The 13,671-nt window shown below is 37.4% G+C and overlaps 2 protein-coding genes across 6 annotated transcripts in view; both read right to left on the reverse strand.

Moving 5' to 3' along the window:
- The window catches only part of LOC128211833 (helicase POLQ-like), a 386,931-nt gene that overhangs the window by 232,831 nt on the left and 140,429 nt on the right, over positions 1-13,671 (reverse strand). The gene's annotated exons all lie outside the window — the stretch shown is intronic.
- The window catches only part of LOC128211834 (cytosolic purine 5'-nucleotidase-like), a 76,425-nt gene that overhangs the window by 41,796 nt on the left and 20,958 nt on the right, over positions 1-13,671 (reverse strand). For all 5 annotated transcript variants that reach the window (XM_052916918.1, XM_052916917.1, XM_052916920.1 and 2 more), the window contains exon 5: positions 4,935-5,030. In XM_052916918.1, coding sequence (XP_052772878.1) covers positions 4,935-5,030 — 96 coding nt within the window. The remainder of the gene's footprint in view (positions 1-4,934; positions 5,031-13,671) is intronic.

The following is a 13,671-nucleotide window of genomic DNA, read 5'->3' on the forward strand; positions in this document are numbered from 1 at the left end:
AGCCCCAACATTAGGATTACATATTTATTCTCCTTGTCCTTTTACCAAGCAAACAAATACAAGCATGACTCATATGAACATATACCCGTAGACGAGTAGTTCTCAGATAGTTAAGTAGTTCTCGAATAGTTTAAGTATTCCTCATACAGTCATGATGTGTTTCTTTTGTGTTGAAAGAAAAATATCAAATGCCCATACGAAATCAATGAAGTATTTTTGATGTATCATTATTTTGTTCAGTAACAATTTCATCTAATTTTCTATGATTGCTGACTACATGCAAAAACAAGATATGTGATACTGCAAAAGATATCTTAGGCGACTACCATATTATATCATGCATAGGACGCACATTTTTACCCCCAATTCTCGTCTTAAAAATTGCCTGCGTCCTTTCTATGCTATTAGAATTTCATCTGTTTTTTTCCATGTCCATTTTAGGTCGAAAATATCGGACCGGGGAAGAACGCAGTAATAGTAAGTATCTGTACTGCGTCACCGAAGAGAACAACTGACATAGGTAAAATCACGCAAGTTTACACACGCAGAAATATATTGAATGTTTACTTTAAAATGATTTATTGAGAAATAAATTGAAAACATACATGAGTGTTTACTTTTTTACAAAAGGGATGCTACTCACAAAAACTCAATGTGAGTCAGCATTTAACTGGATTGAGTTATAACGGCAACGGAAAAGCGGGAAAGGAGGTAAATATCAATTAATCGTTGTTCATGATTTTAATGTTTCGATATTTTACAAAACATTTTGTTGTATGTTACTGTTTTAAAAACATAATAAAGGAATGTGCATAATGCATTATTGTCACCATCAAATCTTTTCAAATGTGTGAAGGTGTGAAAACACCCACTGTCTGTCATTAGAAAAACATCAATAGAACGAACTATTGCGATGGTAATACCGCATGGTTGTTTGTTCGCACTTTACCCGTCGTGCCTTCCGCTGGCAAGGCTAATTACCGACACGCATTAATTATGCCTGCCATGCTTTATTCCGCGCAGCAACAAGCCTTATCAAAACAATCATCAGTTTTGACAATACACAGTTTTGCAACGGTTGCAATGGTTGACTATCATCCAGAAGGCATGTCGGAACTATTGCAACGGTTGACTGTCAGTCAGAAGGCATGTCGGGACTATTACAGCATTTGTATAAGTCTTATAATATGCGTGAATGTTCTCAAAATGTCAAGACTTATATCATTGTTGTGTACACTAAATTACCGAAATACGACGATAATTATCGAAATACACACGACAGTTATCAAAATATGCCTTATATACATGTTGTTGTTGTTTTTTACTTCAATATATGTTATAAATACTTTACCAACCTCTATTTTTCGGCTCCGATTTTGACATTTTTCCGCTGCGTCCTATCTTATATTTTTATCCGTTTTTTCAACTATTTTTTTGCCTGCGTCCTATCTATGCTAGCATCCTATACATGATATAATACTGTATAGATTATTTGCTAGATTTTCATCCCTGCCTGCCTCTCTCTATTTTCTGCAGCCCCTTAAATTTAATTCACTCCAATAAAAATGTTTAACTTGTATCTGTATTTGCATTATGGTCTGGTACTGTCCGGGAAAGAGGTTTTAATACCAACGGTTATATTTACATGTATAAAAGAGAAATGTAACGATTCAACAGGGCAACGGTCGTGATGAGAAAAAAAAAAAAAAAATTACCCCTCACCCCAATTTAAAAGAAAATGGGATGAAAATTTAGCAATTAATTTATTTTGGCCTTAGGACATCGTTGTGAAGAAGCCAAATGTTGTGCTGAGTAATATTATTTTAATCCAGATCTACAGCCCTACTGCTACTGTTTCTGTCTTTCCAATAAAGCTTAAATAAATAGGTATAATCTAAAGAGGCATGTGACAAAAGTGGTAGTACCAGTTCTCAAGTGGTTGCACAAGGTAATTGCTAAACCCAGCAGAAACAAACACTGTATCACTATCCACCATCATTATTAATACAGTCGTCATTATGGTTATTGCATGGAATAAGTGTTTCCCTGCTACCCAACTTGACAGATTGATGGGAAAAAGCACAAACTTGTTCTAGTTTTTGCAATGTTGAAGATTTGTTTGACTCATTTTTTGCCTATCCAGGAAGTTGAGATATTTGTGAGCAATTGTTTATGAATTTTTGTTAGGTGTGGAACTCAAGAAAAATGTAAAAAAATATGGGGGTTTTATGACTGACTGATGAGTATTTAAAGAAGTTCCATATGATATAAACTTAAATTCTTTTTTTTCTTTTTTTTTCAGGTTCAAGGGTATGGTAAAATTATGATCAATATGTCATAAAGTTAAAATTGAAAAAAAATAATTTGGAACAAAATGTATTGCATTTATTTCTGGCAAAAAGAAATTAATCTCATATAAAAAAAACACACATAAATTGTAATTTTTTTACATTTCATTCCAAAATGAACATATAACGTATAAAAAATTCTAATTAACACTTCCATTCAAACCATAAAAAAAAAAATCAACAAAAAAATATAAAAATATCGAATATAATTTGAAGCATTCCCACCCAATTATTATTAAATCCACATCAATTATTATAAAGTGTTCTATTATAAGAATCCCATTATCATCTGGTTACCATACTCAGAACATCTGGTGTTTTCCTAGAATGGAATAAAGCCTTTGATGTTAAACACATAAGTTTAATTTTATGTTTAAAATGAGATCATGCATCTTTGTGTTGATAGAAATTAGTTCTGACCATACAACCTTGACCAGAGCATTTCTGACCATGCAACCATGAACAGAAAGAAGATTCCAATGTTTGCCCATCTTTATCATACGGTCAAGGTGCAAAGCTTACTTACAATTCTTTAAGCAAGAGCTATTGGCCTTACTATACAATATACAATATACACATTGCCATAATAAAAAATGTTAACATTTGCTTTCATTCAGTTATTGAACATAGTTTTATTTATTGCAAGATGTTACAGATTTTTAACGCTGCTGCACAGACAACATGCAACACAGACAAAAATGACACTGACACGACAAGAGTTAATATCAGCACTTTTTCTTTGAAAAACAGACATACACATAAAAACTTATATGCACATCAATCCTTTATGATACTAATTAATATCAAAACATTATAAGGAAACCACACTACCCTCTCTGCCAGATGTCAGGGCGGACTTGGAAGTATCCTCCAACAATAAATCTCTGCTCTTTAGACATTGTGCCAACTTCTGGCAGAGATGATATGCAGACCTTAGCCCATGGAAATATAGCACTTCTGATTCTTATCCCCTGTCCCAGTGCCTAATAACCCTTGCCAAATGGTTTCATTTTGATAATAGTTTGGCTTTAGCAAAAACATGGATTATAATTGGGGAAAAGGCACCATTTACCTCCCCTCCACCACCACCATAAGGTTTTAGATCAAAACAACAAAAAGTGAATTTCACCAACATCACAACATATAAACTGGAAACGCCAAATTGCGACGAAGAAACCAGGTTTTTAATATGGGCAATCAGAAAATATAGCCAATTGATTTCTAGTATAAGAAAATGCAGCAGCCTAAAGTAATTGGGTAAAAAACATTTTCTATTTTTGGTTACAGTGATCTTGACCTTGACCCCCCCCCCCCCCCCCTCTAAAGCAATCCCAAGGTAGCTCTTTATACAAGCAGAGTACACACCAACTTTCATCACTATCCATCCATTATAACTAAAATTGTTGGGCAGAAACCATTTTTCAATTTTAAGTAACAGTGACTTTGACCTTGACCTCAAAATCCCTCAAAATCAATCCAAAGCTAGCTCTTCACATAACCTACCTACACACCAAATGTCATTACTATCCATGAACGCTTGCCTAAGATATTGGGTGGAAACCAATGTTTGACGCCTGTCTGCCCAACAACATCCCCATTCTAATAACCTGATTTTCGTTGAAAACCTGGTTAAAAGTCTGGATGAAAATCTAAGGCAACATCTGACAAATGTCTCTGTCTCTTTAACAATAGCTGCAGGTCCTAACTGCCTGGCATCTTAATTGTATTCCTGTTTTCTTATGCACTGCAAGCACTTGGCTTAATATATTCTTTGATGATTAATGATAGACTTAGCGCTTAACTGAATGATCTTTCCTCAAGGTATGTAGGTAAAAAGTTTCATTTCGCATCAGGCGCTACGGTAATACATTTTCGTATTATGATAGGCATGGTTTTAGAATGATCTGCATATCTGGATAATTTGATATTTCAAGAATTTCAAATTCCATGTCATTGTTTTAAAACTGGCATTTTCACAAGAACAATTTGAAAATTATTCCAAATTCTTGTTGTCTTTCTGGCATTATCAGAAAGGTATCGATAGAAATCAGCCAAAAAATCATCAGAATAGACATGAATATGAAAACATGATAAACTGCTGCGCACCCTTTCTATTTACTGCAAAGAATGCATTATTTGAATGAGAATTAATCACGTTTGTCTTCTTTTCAGACCATTATATATTATTTCACCTGCACTGAACAATTTTAGGTTCACTCAAGAAAAAGTTGAACAAAACAGTTGTTTCTGGATAGAAACTAAGCATTTTAATCAGTTTTATTTTCTTGGACCTTTGCGAATTTTGAACAAAAATGTAGAACAAATTCCATTTTCCAATAACAGGATAAGACAAACTTGTATTTCACCAATACCACCAGGATTCAAGTCGCCTCATCAAAGCATGCCAGCATGGTTTTCTTTTGAAAGTTAACATTGTGCATTTTGTTTTACGTCTTACTCTGTATTGCCAACAATCAAAAGCCACAGATGTTGCTTAAATAACAGCATACCTATGACTGTAACCCGACATAACTTATTTCAAACTTTTATGTAAATCAGTAATTATAAAACATCAATGTCACGTACCCTTTGAGGAACTCGAAGCCATGGACGCACACCAGGATGTTGCCAAATGGATCGACCTTGAGCAGATTTCCGTACAGCTGGTCAAACCACAGCCCTCTGCAAACATATAAAGCATCATTATTAATGTTAATGTTTTGAATGGAGCAAAAAAAACTAGCACTGAGACTGCACTGAAACATCACATACTTTTTAAATGATTTATGGCATGGATAATGTCATCAGTGATATTATCAAAGCTATACTGTTTGAATGTGGTGGTGTAGTGAAATCAGTGAAATGGTAATCCATCTCTCAACCAAGAGATTGTTGATTGGATCAGGGCCACCAAGGGTACTTTTTCTTGACCTCTTAAAATGGACAACTGCAGTTCTACTTTCTACCCTAAAACAGACTCATTTCCAGAAAAGCTCATGTATCATAATCCAGCTAAAATAAACTTCATCCGAACCCTGTTTGCCCCAACTTGCTTGGTATGAATTCCTTATCGGCTTCAACTGGATGTAAAGGACCGATTACTTTTATATTGAAGGTAAGCATTGCCGCTTGGCTCCAATTCTTTGAGGTTCGAGGTATTATTACCAGTTCCTGAGAGCTCAAGCCAATGCGGTTCGACTGCACTATAAACCCAAACCTGTTTTTTTACTTTTCTTCAGAGGAGGAAATAAAAGGCTTTTCTCTGTGTTTTTTGTATAACAATGCTGATTTTTCATATTCATGGACCTGCTTCAATTTGCAGCTAGTCTGGGGATTGAATTCAAAATCTACATTTAACTTCCAAGTAAGCTGTGAAATTGCTAGAACAAGTACTTTCCAGTTCAAATGATAGAGACAACATTATCTTTTGACAAGAAGCAGCAGATATATTTTGCATATTTTGATAAGTCCTATACTCATTAAAAAGATTGAGGACCCAGCAATCATCGAAATTAGACTTTTGGATGAACAAGTCCGAATTCTTATACTATTGCTTGGCATCAATTTTTATAAAAAGCCCTGCTATATGAATTTCAGAATTTGAGCAAACCAGGAAGACACTTTACGATTGCAGGGCTTGCGGGCTTGTGTGTTAATTTCGACCATTGGACCCATTATTATTGAACATGTGCATCAGGACACTCAATATTATGCTCAGGACCCATGGATCTGAAATATTGGAGTCCACAGGATGCATTCATACATATATATATACATCCATTAACGTAAGGTAACAACTGGTAGCATGTGCTGGTTTATGCCTATAATGCAACGGGATTAACATCCTGATTAAGAATTATTATATTCATTAAAGCAAATCATGATTCTTACTTCCCGTCAAGCAACTGTTGCGAGTGATATGAATAGTTGTTATAAGTGTTATTAATTGCTCAATTTACTGCTAATCGAAACTGCAACATTAGTTATAAACTCCATGATTAGCAAACAGACAATGAAGGATACTCATTGTTTCCTTAAGTTTGAACACACACAGGCAAGCAGCAACACTCATGTAATAGCACCATGTGAAGTTGTAAAATGGCTGCACAAAATCAGATATTGGCTGCTGTGTGTCTGACAAATTGAAGAAACTTTTGTGAATACCTCAGGATTTATTGAACATTTAAGTATCTTCCCTGAGGTTTTCTGGAAACATAAGCAGCTGTTATGCAATAACTCCCGTGGTTATTTTATAGTCTTTGTGAGAATTATTACCGATTTATTCCTTAAATTAATTTTCTCTGCAATTCTATTGGATTCCCGGAGGGGGGAAGGTCTATATCTCACAAGCTAGCTATATACACATTTTCTTTTATTTACAGAATGTAGAGCATTATTGAAGGCAACCTTTTAAGTAAAGATGCTATGGTGCTCTTTTTTGTAATGTGCTCTAGTAAGAATCAGATGCGCTGTTAGCTCACGATTAGTCAATAGAGCTCCATGCTCGTTCCAGAGGTTGTGGGTTTGAGCCTTCCAGGTTTACTTTTCATGTGTAAGCAGCATTTTACTCACAAGAATTCCTGATGGCTAATTGGGGGAAAGGAAGGAGGGTAGTGTGTGAAGGTAAGAACTAAGACGCCCTGTTGGTAGAGCTCTGTACTAGTGCTTTTGGGGGTCATGGTTCAAGCCCTGTACCGGGCACATTTACCCTCCCAGATTTATTTACTAAATTGTGTAAGAGTGCCTTGATCTGCCAAAATGGTCTGAGTGACTGTTGTTTAAGTGTATCAATAACTATCCACCAGTATAATTAAGTCTAAAGATCGCCACGCTAGTGTCCACTTAAAAGGTGTTAAAGCCCCAAACCAGGCACACTCAATTTTCTCCAATTTTTTTTACTTAGGTCTTGCTCACTAAAAGCAAAACATTTTATATAATTATTCTCTGCAAACCTCATGGTGGCATTTGACCCTTATTCTGCCAAACAGTGGCATGTGACCTTTAAAAACAAGATCTTTTAGGATAACACTCCCCCCTGCTGTGAAAAACAGAACTGGTTCATAGCCTACTTTAGCAACAAAATGATGCCATTAATGACACAACAAAATACTAGCATGCTGATCCTATGATAAATATCTTGTTGAAAACCAAATACCTCAACCATTCTTTTTAATGATCATTCTTTTTTATGGAACTGTCATAAGAATTGTCATGATTTCCTGGGCGAAGCTTCTGCTCGGCTGCTCGGTGGGCAAAGATGAAAAGTATGATAGTTAGGAAGTGAAAGCCGCATTACGCCTGGGAAGCATAAACCACTTGTAAGTAATAGCTGCGAAGCTAAATGATCATATCTTAAAAAGTTATGGCTCAATTATATTCCTCTCCTATCATACAGATCAACTTTGAATATGGTAGCCACAATAATGCACATTAATGGAACTTTTTTAATATTCAGACATTCATTATGTTCCCTTAACATAATCTCTGGTCGCCAAAACAAAAATTGTCAAAGACTCTGAAGCAGCTGTTTATATGGACTTCTTTGAATGGCTTGTTTTTCTAATTTTCTTAAAGCTGCACTCTCACAGATTTACCGTTTTTACAACTTTTTGTCTAGGAACGAGCAAATTTTTGTGTAAATAACTGCAAACCAATGATAAAAGACTGCTGACAAAAGATCAGATGCAGATTTTCTTATTTCTGTTCAAAAATTAATGCTTTATGGCTAAAAGCATTACTAACAGTTTAAGAAAAATGCATAAAACATCATTTTGTTAACTTAAATATAAAAATCTGCAATCTTGGCTCGTTCCAAGACAGAAAATAAAAAAATCTGTTAGAGAGCAGCTTTAAAACTGAATTCAACAAAAAAATATCTAAGTTTTCACTAAATATGTTTTTCAACAATTGTTTGATTCAGATATATAAATTTGAAAACAAACCTCTCCCAACCCCAGATGTTATTTGGCAGGCCTTAAATTTATATGTAAAATATCTAGCCTGATTAGAACTGATGGCACAATTTTATGTTGGTGTCACTTGGGGGAGTAGGCAGACATCTGTCAAAATAAATTATGAGTAATAGCTTACATTTATATGATATTTTTTTATACAATTAGTATTCACTTGTCAAATAAATATGACAGGAAATCCACATTCTTTCTCTTAATTTGAAGGTGACTTTGTAAAAAAATCTCTCCTAAGCAGACGCAGGACTCAACAACGAGCCGAGCCGTAAATTTCATGAGCAAATATTAGCAATTCCACCCCAAAATGAAAATCCTTCAAAAAACCTGTTTTAAATCAGAAAAACTGTAAACAAACATTGAAAACCATTAAAGTGAGAAGAGCGAACATTTCATTACTTTTTCAAACATGTAAATGTTGACACATCCTGTTAAATTTCATGGCAATCCCTCTGATAAAAAGAATTAAAATCTCAAAAACTTCTTTGAAAATCGCCTTATTGAAGTTTTCTGACAATAGTTTCATATCATCCTTTGTGACTTAAATAATTTCTGTTACCATATGAACCGCTTGTTTTCAGCGATACAAATTACATTTTTTATCTGTCTTGTTTGCTCAACAATGAAAATGGAGCATCTTAATTTAAGGACACAGTCAATATAGGCCCAGTTAATTTATGGTTGTGTCCCATGTGCAAATATCAAACTGTTTCACTAACAAGCAGGTACTAAATACAGCAGGTCTGTCAAACAGTACAGCAAAGATGCTTCATCATAGCCGCGTCTGGTGACGTTCAAGCAAATATTTGCACACCATCAGATGATAACTTTAACAAGTATGTTGACTTTAAAATAAAATTTATAATTTTTGAAGGTCATACAAAATAACTCAAATCAAATAAACAGAAGGTTTGCAAAAAGAATGTTCATTTATATTCTTGTACGGTAAAAGGGTCAAGATGGTTTATAGGTAAAAGAAAACGTGAATACATAACACAAAACAAGAGATGTTTGTCAAACATTATGCCCCCTGAGCGCCAAGTTGCCAGAAATATTTGGACAATTGAATGAAATATGCATGGACTGAAATGACAGCTGATTTGTCATTGGATGCATATGAGGCAGGTCATCTACTGGTCATACCTAATCTTCATGTCAAGTTTGATGACCATAGGTCCGGGAATTGTTGAGTTATCACTCGGACAAGCTTTGGTCTTCCAACAGACCGACCGACATGTGCAAAGCAATTATATAACCCCTCTGCTTCGAAGGGGGGCATAATTAAACTAGATGTTCACTGAAAACTGATACTTCAACTCATGCATTTAGTGACATATAAATTTCTACTGTCTACTATATAAGAAAATAAAATATGGACAATCAGAAAACCTTTTTTCAGCTTACAGTCACACTGACCTTGACCTTTGACCCACTGACCTCAAAATCAATAGGGTTCATCTGCTGGTCATGACCAATAAGCCTACCTAGTATGAGGTCCCTGGGTCAAAGCGTTCTCAAGTTATTGATCGGAAACCGTTTTTCATGTTAAGGTCACACTGACCTTGACCTTTGACCTCAAAATCAATAGGGTTCATCTGCTGGTCATGACCAATACACCTACCAAGTATGAGGTTCCTGGGTCAAAGCGTTCTCAAGTTATTGATCGGAAACCGTTTTTCATGTAAAGGTCACACTGACCTTGACCTTTGACCCACTGACCTCAAAATCAATAGGGTTCATCTGCTGGTCATGACCAATAAGCCTACCTAGTATGAGGTCCCTGGGTCAAAGCGTTCTCAAGTTATTGATCGGAAACCGTTTTTCATGTTAAGGTCACACTGACCTTGACCTTTGACCCACTGACCTCAAAATCAATAGGGTTCATCTGCTGGTCATGACCAATACACCTACCAAGTATGAGGTTCCTGGGTCAAAGCGTTCTCAAGTTATTGATCGGAAACCGTTTTTCATGTAAAGGTCACACTGACCTTGACCTTTGACCCACTGACCTCAAAATCAATAGGGTTCATCTGCTGGTGATGACCAATACACATACCAAGTATGAGGTCCCTCGGTCAAAGCGTTCTCAAGTTATTGATCGGAAACCATTTGGTATTCCGACCGACCGACCGACAGACAGACAGACCGACCGACCGACCGACCGACCGACCGACATGTGCAAAACAATATACCCCACTTTTTTCAAAAGGGGGCATAAATATGCATTCTGTGGTTAGCGCAATAATCATTAAACAAGAGGCCCAAAAGGGCCTATGCTCTACTGGCATGGCTCTTGTGGTCATTTTCAATCCAGAGCATGTACGTTTGAGTAATAGGCAACAAATATATAGTTCACTTTTAGTGTTTGGGTTAGCTGAAAATGCTGCGCGTTCAACATCTGAGGACAGGAAGTGTTGTAAGCAGATTAGTTGCATGAACTATTTTAATATTTGCCAAGTAAAGGTATTCTGAGGGTAAGAAATATTTGCTTTTAAAACTGTACTCATCGAATTTCATTTCTGTAGCCTTAAAAATAAAAAGTCGGTCAAAGGTCAAAGTCAAGGACATCCGAGAACAACATTAATGCTTGTTTGCAAAACCGTTCACATGGTCAAAATTTCATTACTGTAGCTTTTAAAATTAATAAGTAAGTCAAAAGGGGTGGGGCCAGCTTTTGCCCAAGGGGCATTATTTCAAATGTTTTCAATTGCATCATATGATGCTCCAAAACAAATATCAAAGGTATGGGCCTTGTGGTTTGAAAGAAGAAGATTTTGGAAATGTTTCTTAAGTAAGACTCTAGGAAAATTGTGACACCCAAGGCAGTGCCAGTTTTGACCCAAGGGGCATAATTTTAACAACCGCTTGTGGGACAATATCCGGGGGGGGGGGGGGGGCAGTCATGATCCCAGGGGCATAATTTGACCAAACCTTCACAAGCAATTGCAAATTTACATGTACACTTGGCTCATGTAGTCTTGGCTTAAAATAGACTTAGCTTAAAAAAGCATTTTTTATACTTTCAAGACCCATAATCCAGGCATGCATGGGCAAATCTGGCTGGTTTTCAAAAGGAACCAAGTTCTAATGGACATCTAAATACTGTACAAGTTTCATCGAGATACAATCAAAACTAAAGACTGTATCGTGTTCACGAGCTAGTGTTTACACAATAGCATTTTTTATACTATCAAGGGCCATAATCTAGGCATGCATGGTCGGATCTGGCTGGTTTTCAAAAGGAACCGAGCTTTAATGGATATCTAGATACTGTACAAAGGTTTCATCGAGATACAATCAAAACTAAAGACTGTATCATGTTCACAACCAATTGTTTACACAATAGCTTTTTTTTATACTATCAAGGGCCATAATCTAGGCATGCATGGGCGGATCTGGCTGGTTTTCGAAAGGAACCGAGCTCTAATGGATATCTAGATACTGTACAAGTTTCATCGAGATACCATCAAAACTGAAGACTGTATCGTGTTCACAAGCTAGTGTTTACACAATAGCATTTTTATATACTATCAAGGGCCATAATCTAGGCATCCATGGTCGGATCTGGCTGGTTTTCGAAACAAACCGAGCTTTAATGGATATCTAGATACTGTACAAGTTTCATCGAGATACAATCAAAACTGAAGACTGTATCGTGTTCACAAGCTAGTGTTTACACAATAGCATTTTTATATACTATCAAGGGCCATAATCTAGCCATGCATGGGCGGATCTGGCTGGTTTTCGAAAGGGACCGAGCTCTAATGGATATCTAGATACTGTACAAGTTTCATCGAGATACAATCAAAACTGAAGACTGTATCATGTTCACAACCAATTGTTTACACAATAGCTTTTTTTTATACTATCAAGGGCCATAATCTAGGCATGCATGGGCGGATCTGGCTGGTTTACAGACGCACGAACGCACCGAGGAACATACTACGTACACATTACCATCGCATAAGCTCTTCTGGCCTTTGGCCAGTAGAGCTAAAAATAGCCAACAAATGAATGTGAGAAGGCTAGATGTTTTATCAAAGTTTGAAGATGCAAAAGGAAGTTTCTTAATTGCTGGTTACTGCAAGTTTGGTTTTCAGGTTGGTGGTATAATGTGTAAAACTTGAGTTTTTTTAGATATAATTTACGTGATGCCAAAATGAAGGGTTTCTCTCCTGTCCTCATCAGAAGTTATTGCAAGGCATCAAGTTTTGTATACTTTTCAATGATAAAACTCTTCCCCCTCAATGATGATATGAAGGGCCTCACCTCAGGGTGAAAGGAAAGACTTGCAGAGCCTCACCTAACAAAAGACATAAATAAAGGACAAGCGTTCCAGGGCGTCACATTGGATGAAGGACAAGCCTTCCAGGGCCTCACCTTCAGGTAGAAGACAGGCCTTGCAGGGCCTGACATTGGATGGAGGACAAGCCTTCCAGGGTCTCACATTGGATGGAGGACAAGCCTTCCAAGGCCTCACCTAACAGCACACATTGGATGAAGGACAAGCCTAGCAGGGCCTCACATTGGATGACGGACAAGCTTTGCAGGGCCCCACATTTGGATGAAGGGCAAGCCTTCAAATGCGTCACCTTGGAGGATAGGCAAACCCTGCAGGGTCTCAGCTAATAGCGAACATTGATGAAGGGTAAACATTGCAGGGCCTCACCTAATAGCTGACATGGGTGAAGAACAAACCCTGCAGGGCCTCACCTTAAAGAGGACTTGGGTGAAGAACAAACAATGCAGAGCCTCACCTACAGACATTGGTGAAGAACAAACCCAGCAGGGCCCGACCTAATAGTGGTCATGGGTGATGAACAAGCCCTGCAGGGCCTCACCTAATAAAGGACATGGGTGAAGAACAAGCTCTGCAGGGCCTCACCTAATAAAGGACATGGGTGAAGAACAAACCCAGCAGGGCCTCACCTAATAGTGGACACATGGTGAAGAGCAAACCCTGCAGGGCCTCACCTAATAGCGGACATGGGTGATGAACAAGCCCTGCAGAGCCTCACCTTATAGAGGACATGGGTGAAGAACAAATCCTGCAGGGCCTCACCTAATAGCGGACATGGTGAAGAGAAAACCCTGCAGGGCCTCACCTAATAGCGGACATGGATGATGAACAAGCCCTGCAGAGCCTCAGCTTATAAAGGACATGGGTGAAGAACAAATCCTGCAGGGCCTCACCTAATAGCGGACATGGGTGATGAATAAACCCAGCAGGGCCTCACCTAATAGCGGACATGGGTGATGAACAAGCCCTGCAGGGCCTCACCTAATAAAGGACATGGGTGAAGAACAAACCCAGCAGGGCCTCACCTAATAGTGGACACATGGTGAAGAGCAAACCC

This window comes from Mya arenaria, chromosome 12 (assembly GCF_026914265.1).
Source record: "Mya arenaria isolate MELC-2E11 chromosome 12, ASM2691426v1".
Lineage (NCBI taxonomy): Eukaryota > Metazoa > Mollusca > Bivalvia > Myida > Myidae > Mya > Mya arenaria.